The sequence below is a fragment of the Strigops habroptila genome, chromosome Z, assembly GCF_004027225.2.
Source record: "Strigops habroptila isolate Jane chromosome Z, bStrHab1.2.pri, whole genome shotgun sequence".
NCBI lineage: Eukaryota > Metazoa > Chordata > Aves > Psittaciformes > Psittacidae > Strigops > Strigops habroptila.
The window spans coordinates 90,105,782-90,124,260 of NC_044302.2; the positions used below are offsets into that span (position 1 = coordinate 90,105,782).

Genomic DNA, 18,479 nt, shown 5'->3' on the forward strand with positions numbered 1-18,479 from the left:
TCAACGGAAGTCTTCATTTATTTCCACGTGTTCCAAGTTGTTATTACATGTATGCCATTTAACTATTTTTTATTTGAACATTAAGGTAATTACAGTTGGAGGGCTCATATTCCCGGTGGCCTCTCTGCAGTAGATACCACCAGAGCAAAACATGAAACATTCCACATGGTTAACAATGACGTATGTGTTACCAGAAGTACAATAATCATTTTTTTGCTAACAGATCACATAAGAAGTACGTAACTGGATCATTTCCTGTAACAGAAATATCAAACTTAGTACTGCATTTGTTTAATTTCAATATGAACATCTCTACAAAAGAGCAACATTGTACATGACAGTTCGATACATCACACATACGGTACTTTGGCAGCTCTAAGTGTGATGAATTTCCCTCCTAAGCTCCACAATAGATTAAACTTGTAAAACATATTGCTAATATGCCTCACATAAATATCAGGAACCAAATGCATCTTTCTTTTGTCACCTTAATGGGAAAAGGAGCAGTGTTTTTATTTCTTACTACACAGCCTTTTCACACATGCACCATCTTCCTCTGCATGTCCCTAACTACCATTGTCTGCAAGAAAATAGTCTTTATTCAAGAAAATCTGAATTTTCTTCTCAAATTAGAAAGACTACAGCCAGTAGTCAATTTCATGACAAATCACTACCAATTACGATACTAAAAGCTTTTCACTTACTCACCCTCAATTGAATGAATTTAATTCTCCACCTTCCTGAATACAATCATATTCTTTGATATACAGCTGGCATCCAATGACCTGCCACCACAGCAATCAAACTGAGGACAACATTCCCTCTAATATAATCATGCAGTTTGAAGTAGTCACGTGATATTGAGGTAAAATGGGTGAAACCTGGTAGCAAAATTTCCAATTTAAAGAAAAAAACCCCACGAGTACATACTGCAAATAATAAAATGCCTAGAACCTGTAGATAGTGATCTGAAGCAATTTATTTCATTCACTCATCTGTGAAATTTTAGTATGTATTTTGTATTTGTTCTATTTGGTCCAAAGATCCCTACATTTGAGAGTCACTCAAAAAATAATGTTGTGCCCAAAAATGCATTTGCTCCCATGAAACACCTCTTCACCCTTTTATTCATCCTCAAGCTGTTCTTAAAAACTCAGATTTCCTGAGCTCTACAAAAACTTAACTTAAAACTAAACAAAAGATCTTAACTTCCCACATAATATGCCAACAATGGGTAAGTTAAAAAGCAGGTGTAGGTATCCGACCTAATATTTAAATTTAATAACATATATTTAATTTGATGAAGTCACCCTTCCTCACTCTCGACAAATATTTGCATTGAATTACGAACTGCAGCACAGGAACAGTCTGTGTATGCACATCCATGCATGATTGCAATATAAACAATTATATTAAGATATTCCAAAATCAAACAAATACTAAATCCTGGCTACAAAATTTGAAAACTACATTAAATTTAACATCAAATAGGAAAATTGCAGCCAAACCAATTAAGTTGTACATTCACTATGTAGTCTTGAAATGTCAATTCTCATGAAGTGGTTTCATCTTCTTCCTTCAATTAACTGAATTAAGTCAGAAAATAAACTCTCTTCCAATTCTGCTTATGTACATGTCTTCACTGTAGGTATTATGTCAGCTAACTTTGATCTTTCACCATTAACTTCTGTACTGGTGTGCCCCTTATCTCTCCAAGTTCTACTCCAACATCATATTCTCCCTTCTTCATCCCATTGTTTGTGACAGTTATCAGGAAGCCCTTCAACTGGGGCAGCACCTGGTCTAACAGAGCTTCCACTGGACAGAAGCTCTTCTTATCAGAGCAGTACAATGGTTGATAGCAAAGTTCACTAGAGTCATGATGCACTATGTACCAGCGCTCCGCTGTAAGCACCAAGTATCTTCTGTACAAAAGATAAACCAGCTGTGCACATGTAAGCCACACAAAGCAAGCCAAGTGGTTTGGGCAGGCAGTGTGGACAGAGTGAATGCTCCATCCCTGGCAGTGTTCATGGCCAGGCTGGACAGGGCACAGAGCAAACTGGTTTAGCGGAAGGTGCCCCTGACCATGTAGGGGGGTTGGAACAAGGTGATCTTTAATGCCCCTTCCAACCCAAACCGGCCTATGATTCTATGGTAGCCAGACCATTTTGGTTGAGGCAGTTTTAATACTGTTTGGCTGTTAACCTGTGTTACAGCCTAGTTCAAGCATTGTTGTTTATGCAATACCCTCAAATGAACAAGAGCCCTATGAATACAGGTTAACTGTTCTTTTCTGTAGGTAACTAGTTAGTGTGTTCAAGAATGAATTTAATGCAAAGCTTGAAAAGGGTACCTAATAACCACATTTGGAGCTTTTTAATACTATCTTACTCTGAGGTATATGTCTATTACTGTAAAAGTTTCTGCATCACATTCTAAAATCTAGGGTCCAAGAAAAAAGTCTAATTTTATTTTCTAAGTCAAGCAAGGTAGAGAAAAAATTAGAAGAAATAGCATGTGGCTTGTGTTCAAGTGTTATTGTTTAGCATAACACTTCATGCAAGTAATGCAAAAAGTCTATACTCAGGACTGTTTACATCTGAATAAATAGGGTAAATTAGCAAATATCGTATTGAAAATTATCTACAAAAATGTGTTTTACCAAGTATTCACTGTTTGTATCAAGTCTTAAAGCAGAAAGCTGTCAGGGCAATACCAAGGAGTATGAAATAAAAGAAAAAATTAAATGGAGACATTTTAAGAAATGTCCTCAGAAAACAAATTCATATTAACTGCTAACTAAACTGAAACTAAAATAAAGACTAAAGCTATTACGTGGCCTCATTAGCAAATACCTTCAATCAAAAGGCCATAAACAAGTATCCTTTACATATTATTTGATTTGTTTATTTTACACCATGAGGTGAAAGCAACACATTTCCTTTTAGTAAAGTATACACAAATAGCCTCACTCAAAATACACTTTTAATGCACATAAAAAAAGTATTCATCTTACAAATTGTTTTGCAATCCAAATATACAATAGCTTGGAAAACAATGTTTTAGAAAACTAAAGCCAATGTAAAAAGACTGCTTATAACAACTAAAGTGATAAATGTTTCTGTATGGCTCTGTCTTTACAGTTTTCTTACTGCATCATCAATATCAGAAATCTGTTCCTTCAGCTGGTTCCATTGTTCTGGATTTAAAGAAATACCTGAAATGCATTAAAAATAAACACTTAAGACAAAAAAAAAATTGTGGTACAAGATCTTGCATATTTTCTATCAAGGCTGGCTTCATACACAAAGTCTAACAACCATCTTAGTTACTCACTTGGAACACTTCGGTTTAACCTTACACTTTAGTTTATCTCTGGTCAAGTTTAAATTACAAAGAAAACGAGTACAGTGTAACAAATTCATTCACAGGCAGTGAAATACAGATCTGGCCTTGATAGAAAGCAGCACAAAAGCCCTGGGTGAGAAGTAGGAAGTCACTGGTATTCCCGTTGGCTCCTAAAAGCCATACCTCTGTGGACTGAACTTCTATGCGCTTTTAAAGTAGCATAATACCAGGGGAGGAGGTGGAGTTGGGGGGGGGAATGTTCCTCCTGTTTCTTAAAGCACTGTAAACAATTCATATTATAAGTCACATTTTAAGTTACTCCACTCCCTAGCACTCCCAAGCCAACATGGGAGTTACTTTCCACTACAGTTTCTAGTGACAATCAACAATCATTCAGTGCCCCACATCCCGTCTTCTCAGTCCTAAATTTGTACTGCCTCAAACTTGAGTCCAGGCACATGGTTCCTTTGTGCATTAGTCTCCTCATTCTTCCCCTACAATCCCTATGCCACCTCTATGCAAGTACAGACTCACAGGCCTACCTCTCATACTCTCTCCCCCCAGGCTCTTCTACTATTTACCCCCACTCTCCCCTCTCAGTGATCAGGCTTCCTTCATTGCTTTCTCCCTGTACATGGAGCAGAACCTGAAAACAGGTGAAACTTTGAATTCCATTTCTGGGGCTCATCACCTTTTTTTTTCTTCTACCATCACTGTCTTATCAGAACATCACCCTAATTTTGACTAGCAAGTAGTCTGCATGGAACTAATCTAAGAAGCTTTCCACCAGTCTTCAGTGGGCAGGTTTCTTTAGAAAACATTTAGGCCAGGCATGTTAACCATTATTAGAGGACCAAACGTCCCTGAACCACATATTAGTTGAACCGCATGCAGTTCAGACCTGCTGTTTTATACAATCTGACACAGTAATTTAAACAGATAAATTTTTTTTAATTACACAATTTCAACTGCTTATGCTGTTTTCAGGATAACTAGATAAGCAGCTTATAAGTACATCAGTATTCTATCCTAATAGAATTCAGACCCTTTTGCCATACTGATAAACATTTCTACTTATATCATGTAATTTTTGTCACTTGGCCTACCCATCAAATCTACTACAATGATTGTAGTTCGCCACTCAAACTGCATATACTTTTGACTTCCATCTCAAAACACAGCAGCTTAAAGTCCTTAGAAGATAAAAGACATCTTTTTTGTTAAGTAGCAACAACAAATCCAAATCAAGATATTTTCCTGTACCATACCAGTGCACCTGTTCATACAAACCTATTCTCAGTGGTTATTTAAGAAATGGTGAAAATGCTTCTCAAGCTTTCCAAATGTGTATTCACCACACTGCCCCTGGTCACACCTGAAGAATGTGACAAACCTTACACCGATTGCATGTTAAATGTCTTCAGTCTCCATGGCAGAATGTTTCATACTTACCTCTTTACTTGGCACAGTATGAAAACTAATTAAAAGTAGGCTTTTCTAACAGAGGCAGTATGACATTAACCTAAGCATTGCTACTCCAACTGTCCTCGTGTCCTCATCTTGCAGGTGGCAAAGTTCTGAGAACAGTCCAGTGAAGGCATGCCATAAAAAGCAAGTATGGGAGTGACAATTAAGGGTAAAATGGCTTATGCTGTGCTGCAGATTAGAAGCACAGGGAACACTAGAAGTATTTGCACCTCAACTAAAATCTTTACACATTTTTTCTGAAATTAGTCATATCAAGTGTTTTAATTATTTTAATTAAAATTTTACAGAAACTGAAGTACATTGTTTAAAAGAAATGAGAATCTTATCACAAACGAGTAAGTTAAACCTTTTCAGTGAATTCTGAAAACAGAAAGCAATTTATAATAAAAGAAAAACTGCATCAATTTAATCAGGGCAGTGAGGTGGTGTGTGTACAACCACACATGTCAAGTCCCATACTGAATTTGTTTGTATTTGATGCCTTGTTTTCCATAAATCATGGAGGATCCATTTAGGAAAAACAGACTCAAGACAACAAACCCAATCTGCTTTTGTTTATAATCTGCAGATAAAACTAATCATATATGTTCAAATATAAATGATAAAAAAGTAAAACAAAAAACAATGCAGCAACAAAGTCTAAAGATCTGATACACAAAGTTCTCAGGCAAACTGCAGACAACTTTCTAATACAAAGTAACATGAAACAGAACAGTACCTTTTCTGCCAGGCTTCATTTCACCTTCTTGATCCATCCAATATTCTCTAATATCAATTAAAACTTTCCCTTTAAAGTCACGAACACTGACATATCTCATTTTGCCAATCTGTCAAAACACATATAAGGGTCTTTTAGGTATTTTATATATTACAGCATTCACTTTTCCCAGCAATATCAGGCTCTAACATGTGACATTGCACACTACAGCTTATTTTTGGCAGCAGAGAAACAACTAGATGAAAAGGTTAATCCAGAGTAGTCAGTAGGCTAATAAGTAACGACTTAAAAAAGTTGAGCACTCAATGCTTAATGCAAAAATAGCTCTCCTACAATAAAAATACCTATATTCTTAACATGCTTACTTCTTATAAAAGCCACTAATTTACTGTTTGCTGAAATAAAATTTTGCCTCTATTATAACCAAGTTCATTTGCAGCAGCTGTAAACAAATAGGGAAAGAGGGAGCTCTACTCCAAAATCTAAATTTTAGTCAGTTCCATGCATACAGAAAGCAAATTAAATACTCATATGGGATAACCACAACTTTAGAGGCTTTTAGTTTGGGTTTGTTGGGTTTTTTTTTTTCTTGGGGTTTTTTTCAAGACAATAAATACAGATGGAAGTGAAAGTTAACCACCAACTGTCCCATGCCCACTCCCAAGTCCTCATGGCACTTCATGGGAACTGTGGTTAAAAGACTATCTCACTCTACCAGGTGTCCCAAAGAAAACATTCAAATCCTTTAAGTTTACCAATATGTAGCATAGTATGAAATGACTTTGGAATTCCAGAATTTCTGCACCACAGCAGCTTAATTGAGTTATGAGGGCACCAAAGAGGGGGGAGCAGGGACAACTCACACTGACAACTATACATCACACTAAGTACTAGGCTCATGAAAGATCTTTCCAAATTTGGTTAAAAAAAATACTTGTCAACATAAATTCAAAGTATGTTATGAATCTGAGAATCAGAAATGGATAATAAAAACACAATCAAATACAATTCATGTAAGAAATTCTTCGAATTCTGTATACACCTTCTGGATACTCATTATGAGGAAAGAACACATTCTAAAGTAAGCAGTTTAAAAATAGAATGTCCCTTCCTGATAAAACATTTCACTTTAGTTTTCAGCTTCCTTAGTTGATGCATCTTGCATTTTGATACAATTTAACAAAGGCCCACACGTATCACCATTAAGTCTGACCAGAAAAGTTGAACAACTCTCTAATCTACTAAAATCACCTGCAGATTTTTAAGTCATTAGCTGTTATTTCACAAAATAGAAAGAAATAAAGAAAAATGCTTTGTGTTTGTTTAAAGTGATTTTTCTTCTTATGTAGATCATTAACTCTAAAATTGATTTTAAAACCATTAGGACATCTTTAGATACCATAAGCCTGAAACAGTTTTCCTGCCTCAAACCACCCTTTAAAATGAACAAGACTTTACAGTTTATAAGATTAGTATTTTTTGAATGATTAAATACTTTCACAGTACTACAAATATAATGTTCAAAAATAAGGTATGATGTCACAATAGCTGAGTTCTTTCAGACCAAACTTGATACCATGCCCAAGTCCATCAGTGCTGCTGGCAAAGAATATCTTAAATAGCCTACATGAACAACATTTCTTGGTTTTACCCTTTAATGCGTCAGTGACTTTTAAAGTCACCTCTAAGCGCAGCTTCAAGTAGTACTACACACAATGCTTCCCTCCCTCCTGACACTGATTTATTTCTGAACAATTCTTTTTCCACACAGCAGCTGATAGCGCTAGGATAATTTCTCTGATCCAAGACATCTTTGTACCTTTATAACCACAGTAGTGTTCCATGGGTTGTACTGATTTATAGCAGCATAGTTACTGCAGTTCAACCTTTACAGACAAGTTCATATGCTTTTTTATCACATATTACAGCTGCTTAGATTACAGTATTCTATTGAATTACATACACCAGAAGACATTAAAAGCATTATTTCCAGGTTTCTATTTCTCAAATAAAAGGCACTGAACTGTATCTCGGTTCCTTTCACAGCTATGAAATTGACTTCCTGTTATGAGTTTCAGCATCACCTTCTTCACCATTTTTCCTATTTCCAGTTTGTCTTGATTAAACTGTGGAAGTAGAAATAGCCAAAAAGCACCCTTCTTTCTTAGGTGGTAACTACATGTATAACATTAGAAAGAGCACAATAAAAAGTCCTGTAAACAGTGAGGTCTGCAACACAGCAAACTGCGGTATGCATCAGTGACCACCTAAGTTTCAGAATTTATGTGCTAAACCAATCACCTTTCCACAGCATCATAAATTTATATTTCTCTACTGTCAGCCTATGAGAAATAAAGACATTACACTGGGAAACTGAAGAACTTACTTCTCACAAGTCACAAAGCAAATATGTCCCAAACTGAAAAAAGTAAAAATAATTAAAAAAAATCACATACATATATATTTTTTATATATATATATAAGTGAAAGGAGAGGGGGGCAGAGGCAGAACAACACTCAGACATCTTTTGAAGTAATAACTTCAGTGAAGTGTGTGATCATGCAATGTGGTTCCACTCTGGGTAGTCATTAATATTACATCCTGACAGCATTAAAAACCTTATCCAAATCAGGCACAGGTAGATGACAGGATTTGTCAAACTAACCAAAGAACATGATGCAGAGCTCATGTTGGCTTGAAGTCATAGACAGGAATCCAATGTATCAACACAAAACCCTTCCACATAATCTTGAATAATGCTTGTTCTTAGGGCGTCTAGTAATATATCACAAACAGAAGTAAGACAAATATCCACAACCCAACTGCACCTAAATCCTTCAAGAAATTCAAAGTATACTAGGCTAACTATAAAACCTAAAAAAGACCAAGACATATAAATAAACGAAATACACTTGGTCTCTTATATCGAACTAAGTCCCTCCTCCTTACATTTATGCTATTCTCCATAATTAGTTTCAAAAATACCATCACACCAACATCAGTCTCAAGCAAAAAAATAGTAAAATGCACATCTTGATGAAAATGCCGAATTTTCTGAATACAGCAGTCACAATGAGCTTTATATGAAGGGAAGCTGTATACTTCAAGAACATAGCCTAAGGGTGTAGAACAACAAGCCTTTAAGTTTCCCATCATTTGGTGCCACTCCCACACACAATATGGACATCAAAGAATTTCTGTCCTATGAATGCTTTACAGCCTGATCTCTATCAACTGCAGCCACACTTGTAACCAATACTGCAAAGTCCCTTGCATGTCAGACATGATTTTACTGCCATGGGAAAGCAGAAAGGAAAGCTTCTTGTATTAGTAACAGCCCTAGAAAAAACAAAATAACACCAAAAAAAAAAAAAAAAACCAAACCCAACCTCAAAACAAAATATTAACACACAACTAGATCTAGATCTTCTAGCATGCTCTCCTGGGGTGGAGAGAGAAAGGACAAGTATCCTCAGACCTACAGTGCTGTTTCTACTCTTAAAACAGTTGCATCTTAGTTAATGCATATAAGCTGATGAAAAAACTCACCATGCTTCACATAACACCATAAGCGATCTAAAAAAACTTCTGTTGTTGATCAACTAAAAGGTAGGCAGAGACCAAGAGACACTGATGTTTTAGGTCAAGGTGATACTCAAAATATTTTTTCTGTATTATACTCAACACTGGAAGAATCCTGTTCTCAGACTAATAGGAGTCATCCTCTACTGTCTGTTTTTAGTAACTTTTTATTATTTTAGGTCAAAAATGTTGAAAGAAATCAGAGCACACAAATACTTTTGATTTTATCTGAAAGGATTTGGGGTTTTTTGCATCAGGAAGCATTAAAAATTTTAAAAGCCTTCCAAAGCTGAATTTCTGAACTTATTACAAACATGGCATAAAGCATATACATAGCTTTTTGGAGTTCTAACTGCACTTCACCTCATGAGGTGTAAAAGTCACGATCTCATTTTTTCTGATATGGCTCAAAACATGCCCCAGGAGAGCTAGCAGCATTATATTCTTCCTTTGATGAGGAAGTCCAGGCATTGCCTTCAACTGAACCTCCCTCTCCCAGATATATATGAAGAGGAAAGTGAGAGCTGATAAACTAAGAAAAATTATATATATAAAAAAAAAATAAATCTCTATTACAGTATTAGTTAAGCAGATCTTCTCTCTCGAAAAGATTGTTTGAAGCAGGGGGTATGTGCATTACTTTGCACAGCTGCAGGCCAAAACCATTTATTTTGCCTTACTCAGTGTTGGAGCCATCTTATTAGGCACCCCTCTCATACTCTTTCATAAACTTAAGAATCAAAGTCTCCAAGTTCCTTTTTAGCCAGCTAGTCAGAGACATTTAGTAAGTCTTGATCCACACCCATAAAACAGGTAATTCTGAGCTATGTATATTGTTGCACAGCTTTTAGCCCACTGCTGCTGCCTCAGCCAACCCCACGAACTACAAATACCCTGACTTCGCAAATGCATCTTGCTACTGAGAAATGTACATTCATTTTAAAATGTACATCTTAAGAACAAGGACAATAAACTACAATCTTTCTGGAAGATCAGTGGAAAAAAAAAAACAAAACAACAAAATCCACAAACCAAAAACCTGCATCATAAAATAAAGGAAGAAGTAAAACTTATTCCAAGACACTCTCTTATAAGGAGCCAAACTGCCCTTGACCTAGTTAAATGGGAACGAAGAGTCCATACTTCGGTTTCCAAGAACTTTTCTTTCTAGAATCCTGAATAAAAAACATTTCTACACAGAGACAGTCCTGATCTAACATTTAAAGCATACGCATGGAAAGTGCTGTATTTACCAACAAAATGACTACCCAGAGTTACCATTGGCAAAGACGCAAGGGTTAGATCAATTGCTACAACTCAGATACTTTCCACTCTGCTGAAACCTGACAACTCTTTTTCTGAGCATCTCATCTGCATGCTAGCATCACAATCCCCTTCAGCAAAGGCTTCAGGAGACCACGCACTGTGCCATCAAAATATTCAGACCACCTCATAAAATTATGACACAGCACGTTGCTTTAATCAGGCTTTAAGAGTCGTCAATTTTACCTGAAACATATTTTCGTCTCTGCTACTGCTTTGCTTAGAAGAAGCTGCACCTTTTGAACTTTCACCAGTCTTTTGTTTCTTTACAGGCTTTTCTGGAGCTGCTTGCTTTTTCCTCTTTGCCTTGGAGCAAGAATAAAAAAGAAAGGCATGAACCACAACTCATTCTACAAGTTACAGAAAACTTTATATCAATGGTCACAAACTACTACTATGCAATGCACATTATCACATTCCTGCTGTGAATACAGGAATGCAATACTGTACATTTACACTGGAATTTAATAGAAGAAAAAATTACTCAAATAACCTTAATTCTGCTCCCACATAAGTTTACCATAATACTTTGTCTTTAAAGAGAACTGAACTAGATCAAAACACATTTCAAAAATCCTACTCTTTCTGTGCAGTAATGAAGCCTGATGGAAGTTTCGCCTTCCTTTCCACTGAGTAGCACAAAAAATGCAGGATAGCTTACAACTCTTCAAAAAAAAAAGAAAAAAGAAAAGAAAATAGATGAGATAATGAAGAAAGGCTCTGGAAACCACCTTCAGAGTAATTTTTATTTTTTTTTTTTTTAGTTAAATTAGTGTTGAATATCTGACCATAGCACGACAAATTAAATGTCTTTAAATCATTCAGGCTGTAAACCTGATTACCCATGGATGCTACAAGTCTCTATTTCTACTAACAGTTATATGGCAACCATGTCCATCCCCAAAAAGAAAGAGTAATTCCAAGATACTAAAAACTAGTCTCACCTGCTAGAATCATACTGTGGATAACCACTTTTAAAGACAAAAAAGTTCCAACAAGTATGGGAGGTTAAAATTGCGGGGAGCAGGGGAAAAAGACACACCAAACCAAAACACCACCATTTTACTGCCCTCGAAAGCAGAGTGCTAGACTCCGTCTTTTCAGGAATTCACTTCCTTATCAAAAAATAAATTCACCTGCTCATTTTCTTTTCTATTAAGATCTGACAGAACACCTGATTTGCAAAGTGCAACAAAGCCACATTTGAACGAATTCAGTAAAGCAGACAGTCTTTTCACACACTACATTAAAAAACCTGATGTCTGCATTACCACCTAGCATTTCTTAAAAAGATAAATTCAGGGTTTTTCTGGTTTTGTTCATAACGACTGGTACATCTATACAAACTTATAAATTAAATAACTATTAAAAATAAATGGGAACACAGAATTCATACATTTAAAACAGTCAACATATGTTAAAATTAATCATCTCGAAGACATTCATTTCAGTTAAGCTTTTAAGTGAGAAACTAGCAGATGGTATTACAGTAAGAACCTGAAACAGAAAAAGAACATGCAAACAAGATAAGCAAGTGGCACATGGAGGACAGGGCAAGCGAGGGGTTTTGGTTTGGACAAATAATCCTGATACCAAACTGAACGAGGCAGGGACGGGGGAGGTTATCTTTGTCTCCAAAATTAGTCCAAATTCTTGCCACCAGGGCCACAGAAGCCTTCTATCACACGCCACAAAGTAGCAAAGAATTCCAGAAAGCTTATGTTTAGATATATCATACGGAAAACATTGAAGAGAGCAAAATTTAAGAAAAAAAGTTTATTGCAAGGCAGAAAGCATCCTATATACCCAAACCCTAATCTTGGGAGGTGGAAGGGTTTCTTTTATTGCTGTTCAAGTTGTTGGGTGATGGTGGGGTGCCAGAGAGTTTTGTGTTAGGTGTCTGACAAATCATATGGAATGACATGCATGTTGTGACATAATGTTCACCTAATTCCTTAAGACCAGCCTCAAATATAAGAGTTAATACAGTAGTAACAAACTGCATATAACGTTCACCTTTTTGTCAACTTCACTATCTGAATCACTGGCAGATGAGCTTGATGACACAAGTTCCTTTGACTTAGGCATTCTAGGAAGAGAAAAATAACATTAGAACACTGCAAAAGAACTACATCCCATTACGGCTGAAAAGCCATCTTCAAACCTGTTTGTAAAGACTCATCTTCTTCAAAACCCTTCTAAAGACTTCCTTGCCTTTTTATACATGTTTTAATACATGTTGTAGATGCAATATCAAACACTCTTCCTGTTGATACATCTTCCTTTTTTTGCTGCAACTGCATTAAATGCAGAGGTTTAAATTCTGAGTGGTTTACAAAGGGACAATTTTTCACCAGTTTCACATATACCTAGATATGGCAGAAACCAAAACGTGAAAAAATACAATAAAGCAGCTTCCTGCAGTTTAATTCCTTACATTATATTCACAAATATAAACTATTAAGCCCCTAGCACTATCTCTACTCTTACACAGGCATTTCACCAGTTGGATTTGCAAGCAACGTGCCGCATAATCATCATACACGAAGCTAAACCTCCCACCGATAATACAGAAGTCTGAAAAAACACCTCAGTAACAGCGTACAGTGCAGTACAACTATGGTACTGCAATTAATATTTCCACTGCAGCTTCAACACATCAGTCACTAAAGTCTATTCATTCGCCAAACAAGAGGGCATTCAGCCTTCCTCGAAGGCATGCTGCCAGGTGTGCTTCTACATCTCTCTAGTATGCAAACATGTGGTTAGATATAACAGCCACACATCTTGCCTGCTACTCTTTGTAACAAGTAAACAGCTCATTTGTTCTTTCACAGTAAAATTAAGCATCCCTGAGAGAAACTGTATAAAATAAACTACACCTAGAAAAAGCTAAGAAAATATTAAAGAAACATAGCTCAGGGAAAAAAAAATAATAAAAAGGAATAATAGTGTTTTTAAACTGGTAGTGAAAACCCATATGCAAATTAAAAAACGGAATTTAAATAATGGTAATGGATCAACGTGATTCTAAAGAAGGGTAATTTCTGCCATAATAGCTTGAAGCACAACGGTGGAAGCTGTAGCATTGAAAATTAAACAGGGTACGGGGAAGCACAATTAAACCACGCTGCAGGAGGGAGGCAGAGGAGAGCTGGAATGGGGCAATGTAAAAAAGCACAGCGATGACATGAAATCGAGGAGCCGAACTAGAACAAACCGATACGCGGGGGGCGCGGGCAGCGGCAGGGAACAACCCCAGGGTCCGCATGAGGATGAGGGAGTGACAACATGGAGGAAGGTGCGGGCGGTAACTGGAGGAGAAAATCAACGTGGGGTGGTAGGTGCCCCTCAGGAGAGACTGGCAGGAGAAGCGTGACGAGACACCCAAGCACCGGCGAGAGCGAGGGCGGAATGAGACGGGCCAAGCGAGGACGAGGGGAAAAGACAGAGGAGAAAGACAAGGCAGGGCGAGCTAGGAACACCAGGTAGGCGGATCCCAGCCGCCATTTTCCTCCCCTATTCCTCTTTTCTATCGCTCGTGTTGCCCCCCCGGGGAAAGCAGCGAGAGCCTGAATAGAGGGGCACAGGCAAGGACGCCCAGGTTCTGCCGGGGCAGGGTGGCAGCAAGCGGGCTGCAGGTCACCGGCGTGGCAGGTGAGAAAAGGCAGCAGAGAAAGGAAAGGGTCAGGGGTCTTCAGCGGGCAGGGTCAGATCCCGCAGCGGGGGGGCCGCAGCCGGGCGGCTCTCCGCCGCCATTTTCTCCCTCACTGAAATCCTCTTTGCCCCCCCAACATGGCAACTTCTCCTCGACGGCGGCAGCTCCTCCTCCCGCCCCGGGCCCGCTGCAGAGCGGGGCATCCCACCTGCGGGGCACAGCAGGCACTCGAGGAAAAGGGGAACCCGCACCACCACATGGCTACCCAGGCGCGATTTCCTATCCCCAGCGCCCGCCGGGGGTTACCGAGGCACTGGCGGTCAGCGACAAGGGTGAGGGGGGAGAAAATGGCGGCGGCCCCAAGGGGGCGCGAGGGGGGACCCCAACACTTACGTCCTGCTTCGCGCGCGGGTCCCCTCCGCCACTAGAGAAACGGAAGTGACGCCTCGCGGAATCCCCGCCCCTGCCTTGCACCACGTGGGAAAGGGCTGGAGGAGGTTTTTAAAGGGGACGCGTTCCTTTGTTACTCGCGACTGCCCCGTCGAGGGGGTCCCGCGGGGCCGGTGCTGCCTCCGCCGCCAACCGAGTGCCGAGGGGGCAGGAAAGCGCCCTCCGAAGGGGAAATCGGGGGTAGGGGGTGGAACGGCAGGGCCTTGCCCGCCCCGCAGCCCAGCCTGAAGCCGGCGCCCGTCGGGGCTGCGGCCTCGCTGCGGGAAGGCGCCGCCGGGGCTGGTCCTTTACCGGCCGCCTGAGGGACTGCGAGGAGCGGGAGGAGGAAGGACAGCTGGAAAGGAACAATTAAACAATTAACAACAATCCGTAAATGGCTGTTTTCTTCCGCCCGCCGCAGCGGTTCCTCGATGTAGGCGCAGCGCCGGCCCAGCAGCAGCGCGGAGAGGCGGCTTTGCATAGCGAAACCGCAGCGCGGGGCCCCGCGGCGCTGTTGAGGAACGCGCCGGTTCCTCTTCCCGTCAGCGGGTGGCGGGTCCCGTGTGCCTCCTGCGGGGGGCGCTCCCGGCGTGGCGGCCACCGGCGTTGGGTCAAGCGCGGGTTGGGGGATGGAGGTTAAACCAACCTCGGCTGCTGTTTTAAACACCTGCTTTTAAAATGTCCTCCAAGCACCGAAAAACGCCCCAAAAACAACTTGAAATATATATACACAATTTTGTGTATTTGTGTGCCATGTTACGGCGCTGCCTCCACAGTGCCCTGCTGACGCAGCCTCCTGCACCAGTATCTGAAGAGCGGCTGCAGGCTCAGCTCACCTAAACAAGTATGCATTAGTTTCTGAGATAAAACACCACCTCTTTGGAGGGGAGGTGGGGAAAGGGTCCACTGCCCCCAACTTTGTGAAAGGAGAAGACTTACAGCAGCCTTTGCAGGCTGCAATAGGCCAAGCAGGCTGTCGGACCATGGGTGGTTTCATGTTGTGTCTTCATGGGTTACCTATTTGAGCCTGTACGTTGAGTTTATAATGAGATTTAACATTAATATATTATCATAGACAATGCAGCTTCACACAGAACTAGCACAGCCTGTTACTGTTTGCTCATCGCTGTTTGCACTGATGGGTCATGTAGTTGTTCTGTAAGGATGGCAGGCTGCCAGTGTTTCAGACGCCCATTATCAGTCTTGTCCTTTTCTCAGTGCTATTACCTTTAGACCTGCTTTTGCTGCAAGGCAAGCTTTTAGTAAAAAGTGCAAACAGATTATCAGCAATAGGAAGTGGACTTTAGTCCCAATGCCAGCTTCCAGATAAAGCTATGTTAGGCTTTAGAACACAAGTTTTATGAGCAATGGCTGAGGGCACTGGGGTTGTTTAGTCTGGAGAAGGATCAGGAGCAACCTTATCACTCTTTAAAACTGCCTGAAAGGAGGATGTAGCAAGGAGGTGGCTGATCTATTCTCCCAAGTCACAAGTGACAGGACAAGAGGAAAAGGCCACAAGATGCACCAGAGGAGGTTTAGCTTGGATGTTAGGAAAAATCTCTTCACCAAAAAGGGTGCTCAGGCATTGGAACAAGCTGCTCAGGCATTGGAACAAGAGGGCAGTGGTGGAATCACCGTCCCTGAAGTGTTCCAAAACCGTGTAGATGAGGCCCTCAGTGACATGGTGGTGGCCTTGGCAGTGCTGGGGTAATGGTCGGACCTGATGATCATAAAGGTCTTTTCCAACCTAGCTGATTCTGTGATTCTATTGTTGGTATAAGTGGAGTGGCGTGGTGGCTGATCGGCCTCTGTAGTTTCAAGGGCAAACACCTATTAATAAAGTGTTTAAAATTAAATGTCTTGGGCTTTTTTAAACTCCAAAGATCCCTGTTCGTTAACATGGACCAGAAGGATAAACATCATGTTTCAAAAGGGGATAATTCCCCAAAGTCAACATGAGCAGCTGCAAGTCATAAGCAGTGTTTCTGAAAAAATTACTTAGAAGAGGCGGACAGCAGAGGTTTGTAGAAGGGATCCATGAAACCTTTGCAGCCCTCACCATGAGGTGAGGTAAACTGCCTGTCAGTGTGAGCCAGCTTTTCACTTTTGACTTCAGTTGCAGGAAAACAGGCAGTCGATACCAGAAACTAGATGTGCACTCTTTTAACTAGTTCTTGGAAATTGGCTGCTTTATAACATTATATATCTTGCAAAACAAAAATAGAAAATGTACGGTTCTTAATTCGTGCCTGATGTTTGTTTATACAGAATCAAAACACAGTAAATGACATGCATGCAAATATATTCATTATCACCACCGAGAAAATATCAGGCTTGTCGAGCCATATGACTGAAGATGAACGGATGACATTTTAATACTTAATGCTTAACACAAAAAAAAAAAAAAAAAAAAAAAACCAAAAAAAAAAATATTCCACACAAGATAAATCTCTCCATGTGCAATATTCAGGTTTTCATAATCCCTATCTGCTTTACTTTCTTATAGGTCATCACCTGATACAAAGAATGCTAAGGTTTTAGGAGCATCACATTCAAGTCAATAATTCTTTATGCTTTTTTAATCAAGTTCTTCAGCCTTGAAATAAATCAAAATTACAAAAGAGATTTTCCCATTGAACCTTAATGGGTTAATTTCTCCCACCTGCAGCATTTCCTCCAAAGCAAGCACCAACTTTATTTTTACAGTTGAATTCCTGAATAACAAGTCAGGGGAAGGGAGTGTTTGTTAGAACTGGGGATTTCACATTCTGTTTTTTTCAGTAATGACAGGTTTCTCCGAGAATTGTAGTCGTTTAGTATAGTGGCTGTTTGAGCTTTTTGATAAATCACCTTTACCATATCTTGTTCTATTTAAAGAAAAGAAAGAAACTACTAGGCTTTAGAAAAGTGGGAAAGAAGCCTCAAGTTTTCTAAAGTAAATTTCTTCTGTTACCTTCTCAGTGAGTCATCTATCCCCCCAAGGGGTGTAGTACATTTTCTGAGCTCTTAAAATAGATTTTTGTAATAGGTTTGTTGCCTCATCAGACAGTTTCCTTCTGTAGCTGCCTTAAAAGGGCTTAAATTCTTCTAGTTACTGCCTGATTGCCTCATTTCAGATCACACATGTCTTTGGCTGAGAAGAACATTGAAGCATTAGCTTTTTCTTCAAAGGGAAATTTTAGCATGCAGATTTGAACAGGAATGCTGAGAAATACAAGCTTATGCATCTGATCATACAGCAATTACTAACTGCAGTGGTTGACTCCTCTAGTTACAAATAGTGGAGCTGGTAGGAAACACATTTTGTGGCAAGCAGAATGAGGAACAGCTCTAAAAGTTTTAGTATCCACTACTTATTAGTTTAAAAACTGGATGAAGAAAACAGCTGAGAAAAGGAAGGTTAACCTATAATACGGACGCTAATTTTATTAACGTGTCAGGAAAGAAAGAGTGAGGGACAGTGCCAGGCAGTATTTCGTTTGTGTACTGTAACTGGTTTGTTTCTCATGTGCGTATGATGTGTACTTTGAGTTTTCATTAACACTTGCATAATTTTCTGTTATGCTTGGGTTTGGGTGGTGGGGTTTTTTTATGTTGTAATTTGGTATTCTAAGCACTGATAACTTCCATTTGTGGTTTGATAAATCACATTTATTAACACATCTGTTGTTATGGTTACTGCTCAACGTCTAAACCCTGTTGTTAAAAGGTAACACTTTTTTGCTTCAGCCACTTAAAACCTTGGTGAAAACATCGTGTCTTTGTCTTCACTGCTTAAAAAAACATCACTTTAAAATAAGAAGGTTGGTAAGCTGATGAGTATCCTGTCTCTGTAGCTATCAGATCTGATTTCCAGGTGAGAACGCAGCACTGGATTCCTTATACTGATTTTAAACCTCTTCCTATCTAGGGCTTTTACAAAGAGAGCA

At 39.4% G+C, this 18,479-nt stretch overlaps 1 protein-coding gene across 1 annotated transcript; it reads right to left on the reverse strand.

The window, feature by feature from the left end:
- SUB1 (SUB1 regulator of transcription) lies at positions 1 to 15,064 on the reverse strand. Its single transcript, XM_030511442.1, has 5 exons — positions 14,515 to 15,064; positions 12,480 to 12,552; positions 10,650 to 10,769; positions 5,558 to 5,666; positions 1 to 3,220 (listed from the first exon to the last, which is right to left on the reverse strand). The coding sequence occupies exons 2-5, from the start codon at positions 12,549 to 12,551 to the stop codon at positions 3,141 to 3,143; spliced, it is 381 nt and encodes a 126-aa protein (XP_030367302.1). The 5' UTR covers position 12,552; positions 14,515 to 15,064; the 3' UTR covers positions 1 to 3,140.
- Between the last annotated feature and the right edge of the window lie 3,415 nt (positions 15,065 to 18,479).

Bases quoted from the DNA above. Each gene is read 5' to 3' on its own strand.
- SUB1 (XM_030511442.1), bottom strand. From the start codon at position 12,551: ATGCCTAAGTCAAAGGAACTTGTGTCATCAAGCTCATCTGCCAGTGAT. The intron at 10,770-12,479 runs GTGAACGTTATA...TCTTGCTCCAAG, and splicing joins ATAGTGAAGTTGACAAAAAG to GCAAAGAGGAAAAAGCAAGC. The intron at 3,221-5,557 runs GTACTGTTCTGT...AATGCATTTCAG, and splicing joins AATGAAGCCTGGCAGAAAAG to GTATTTCTTTAAATCCAGAA.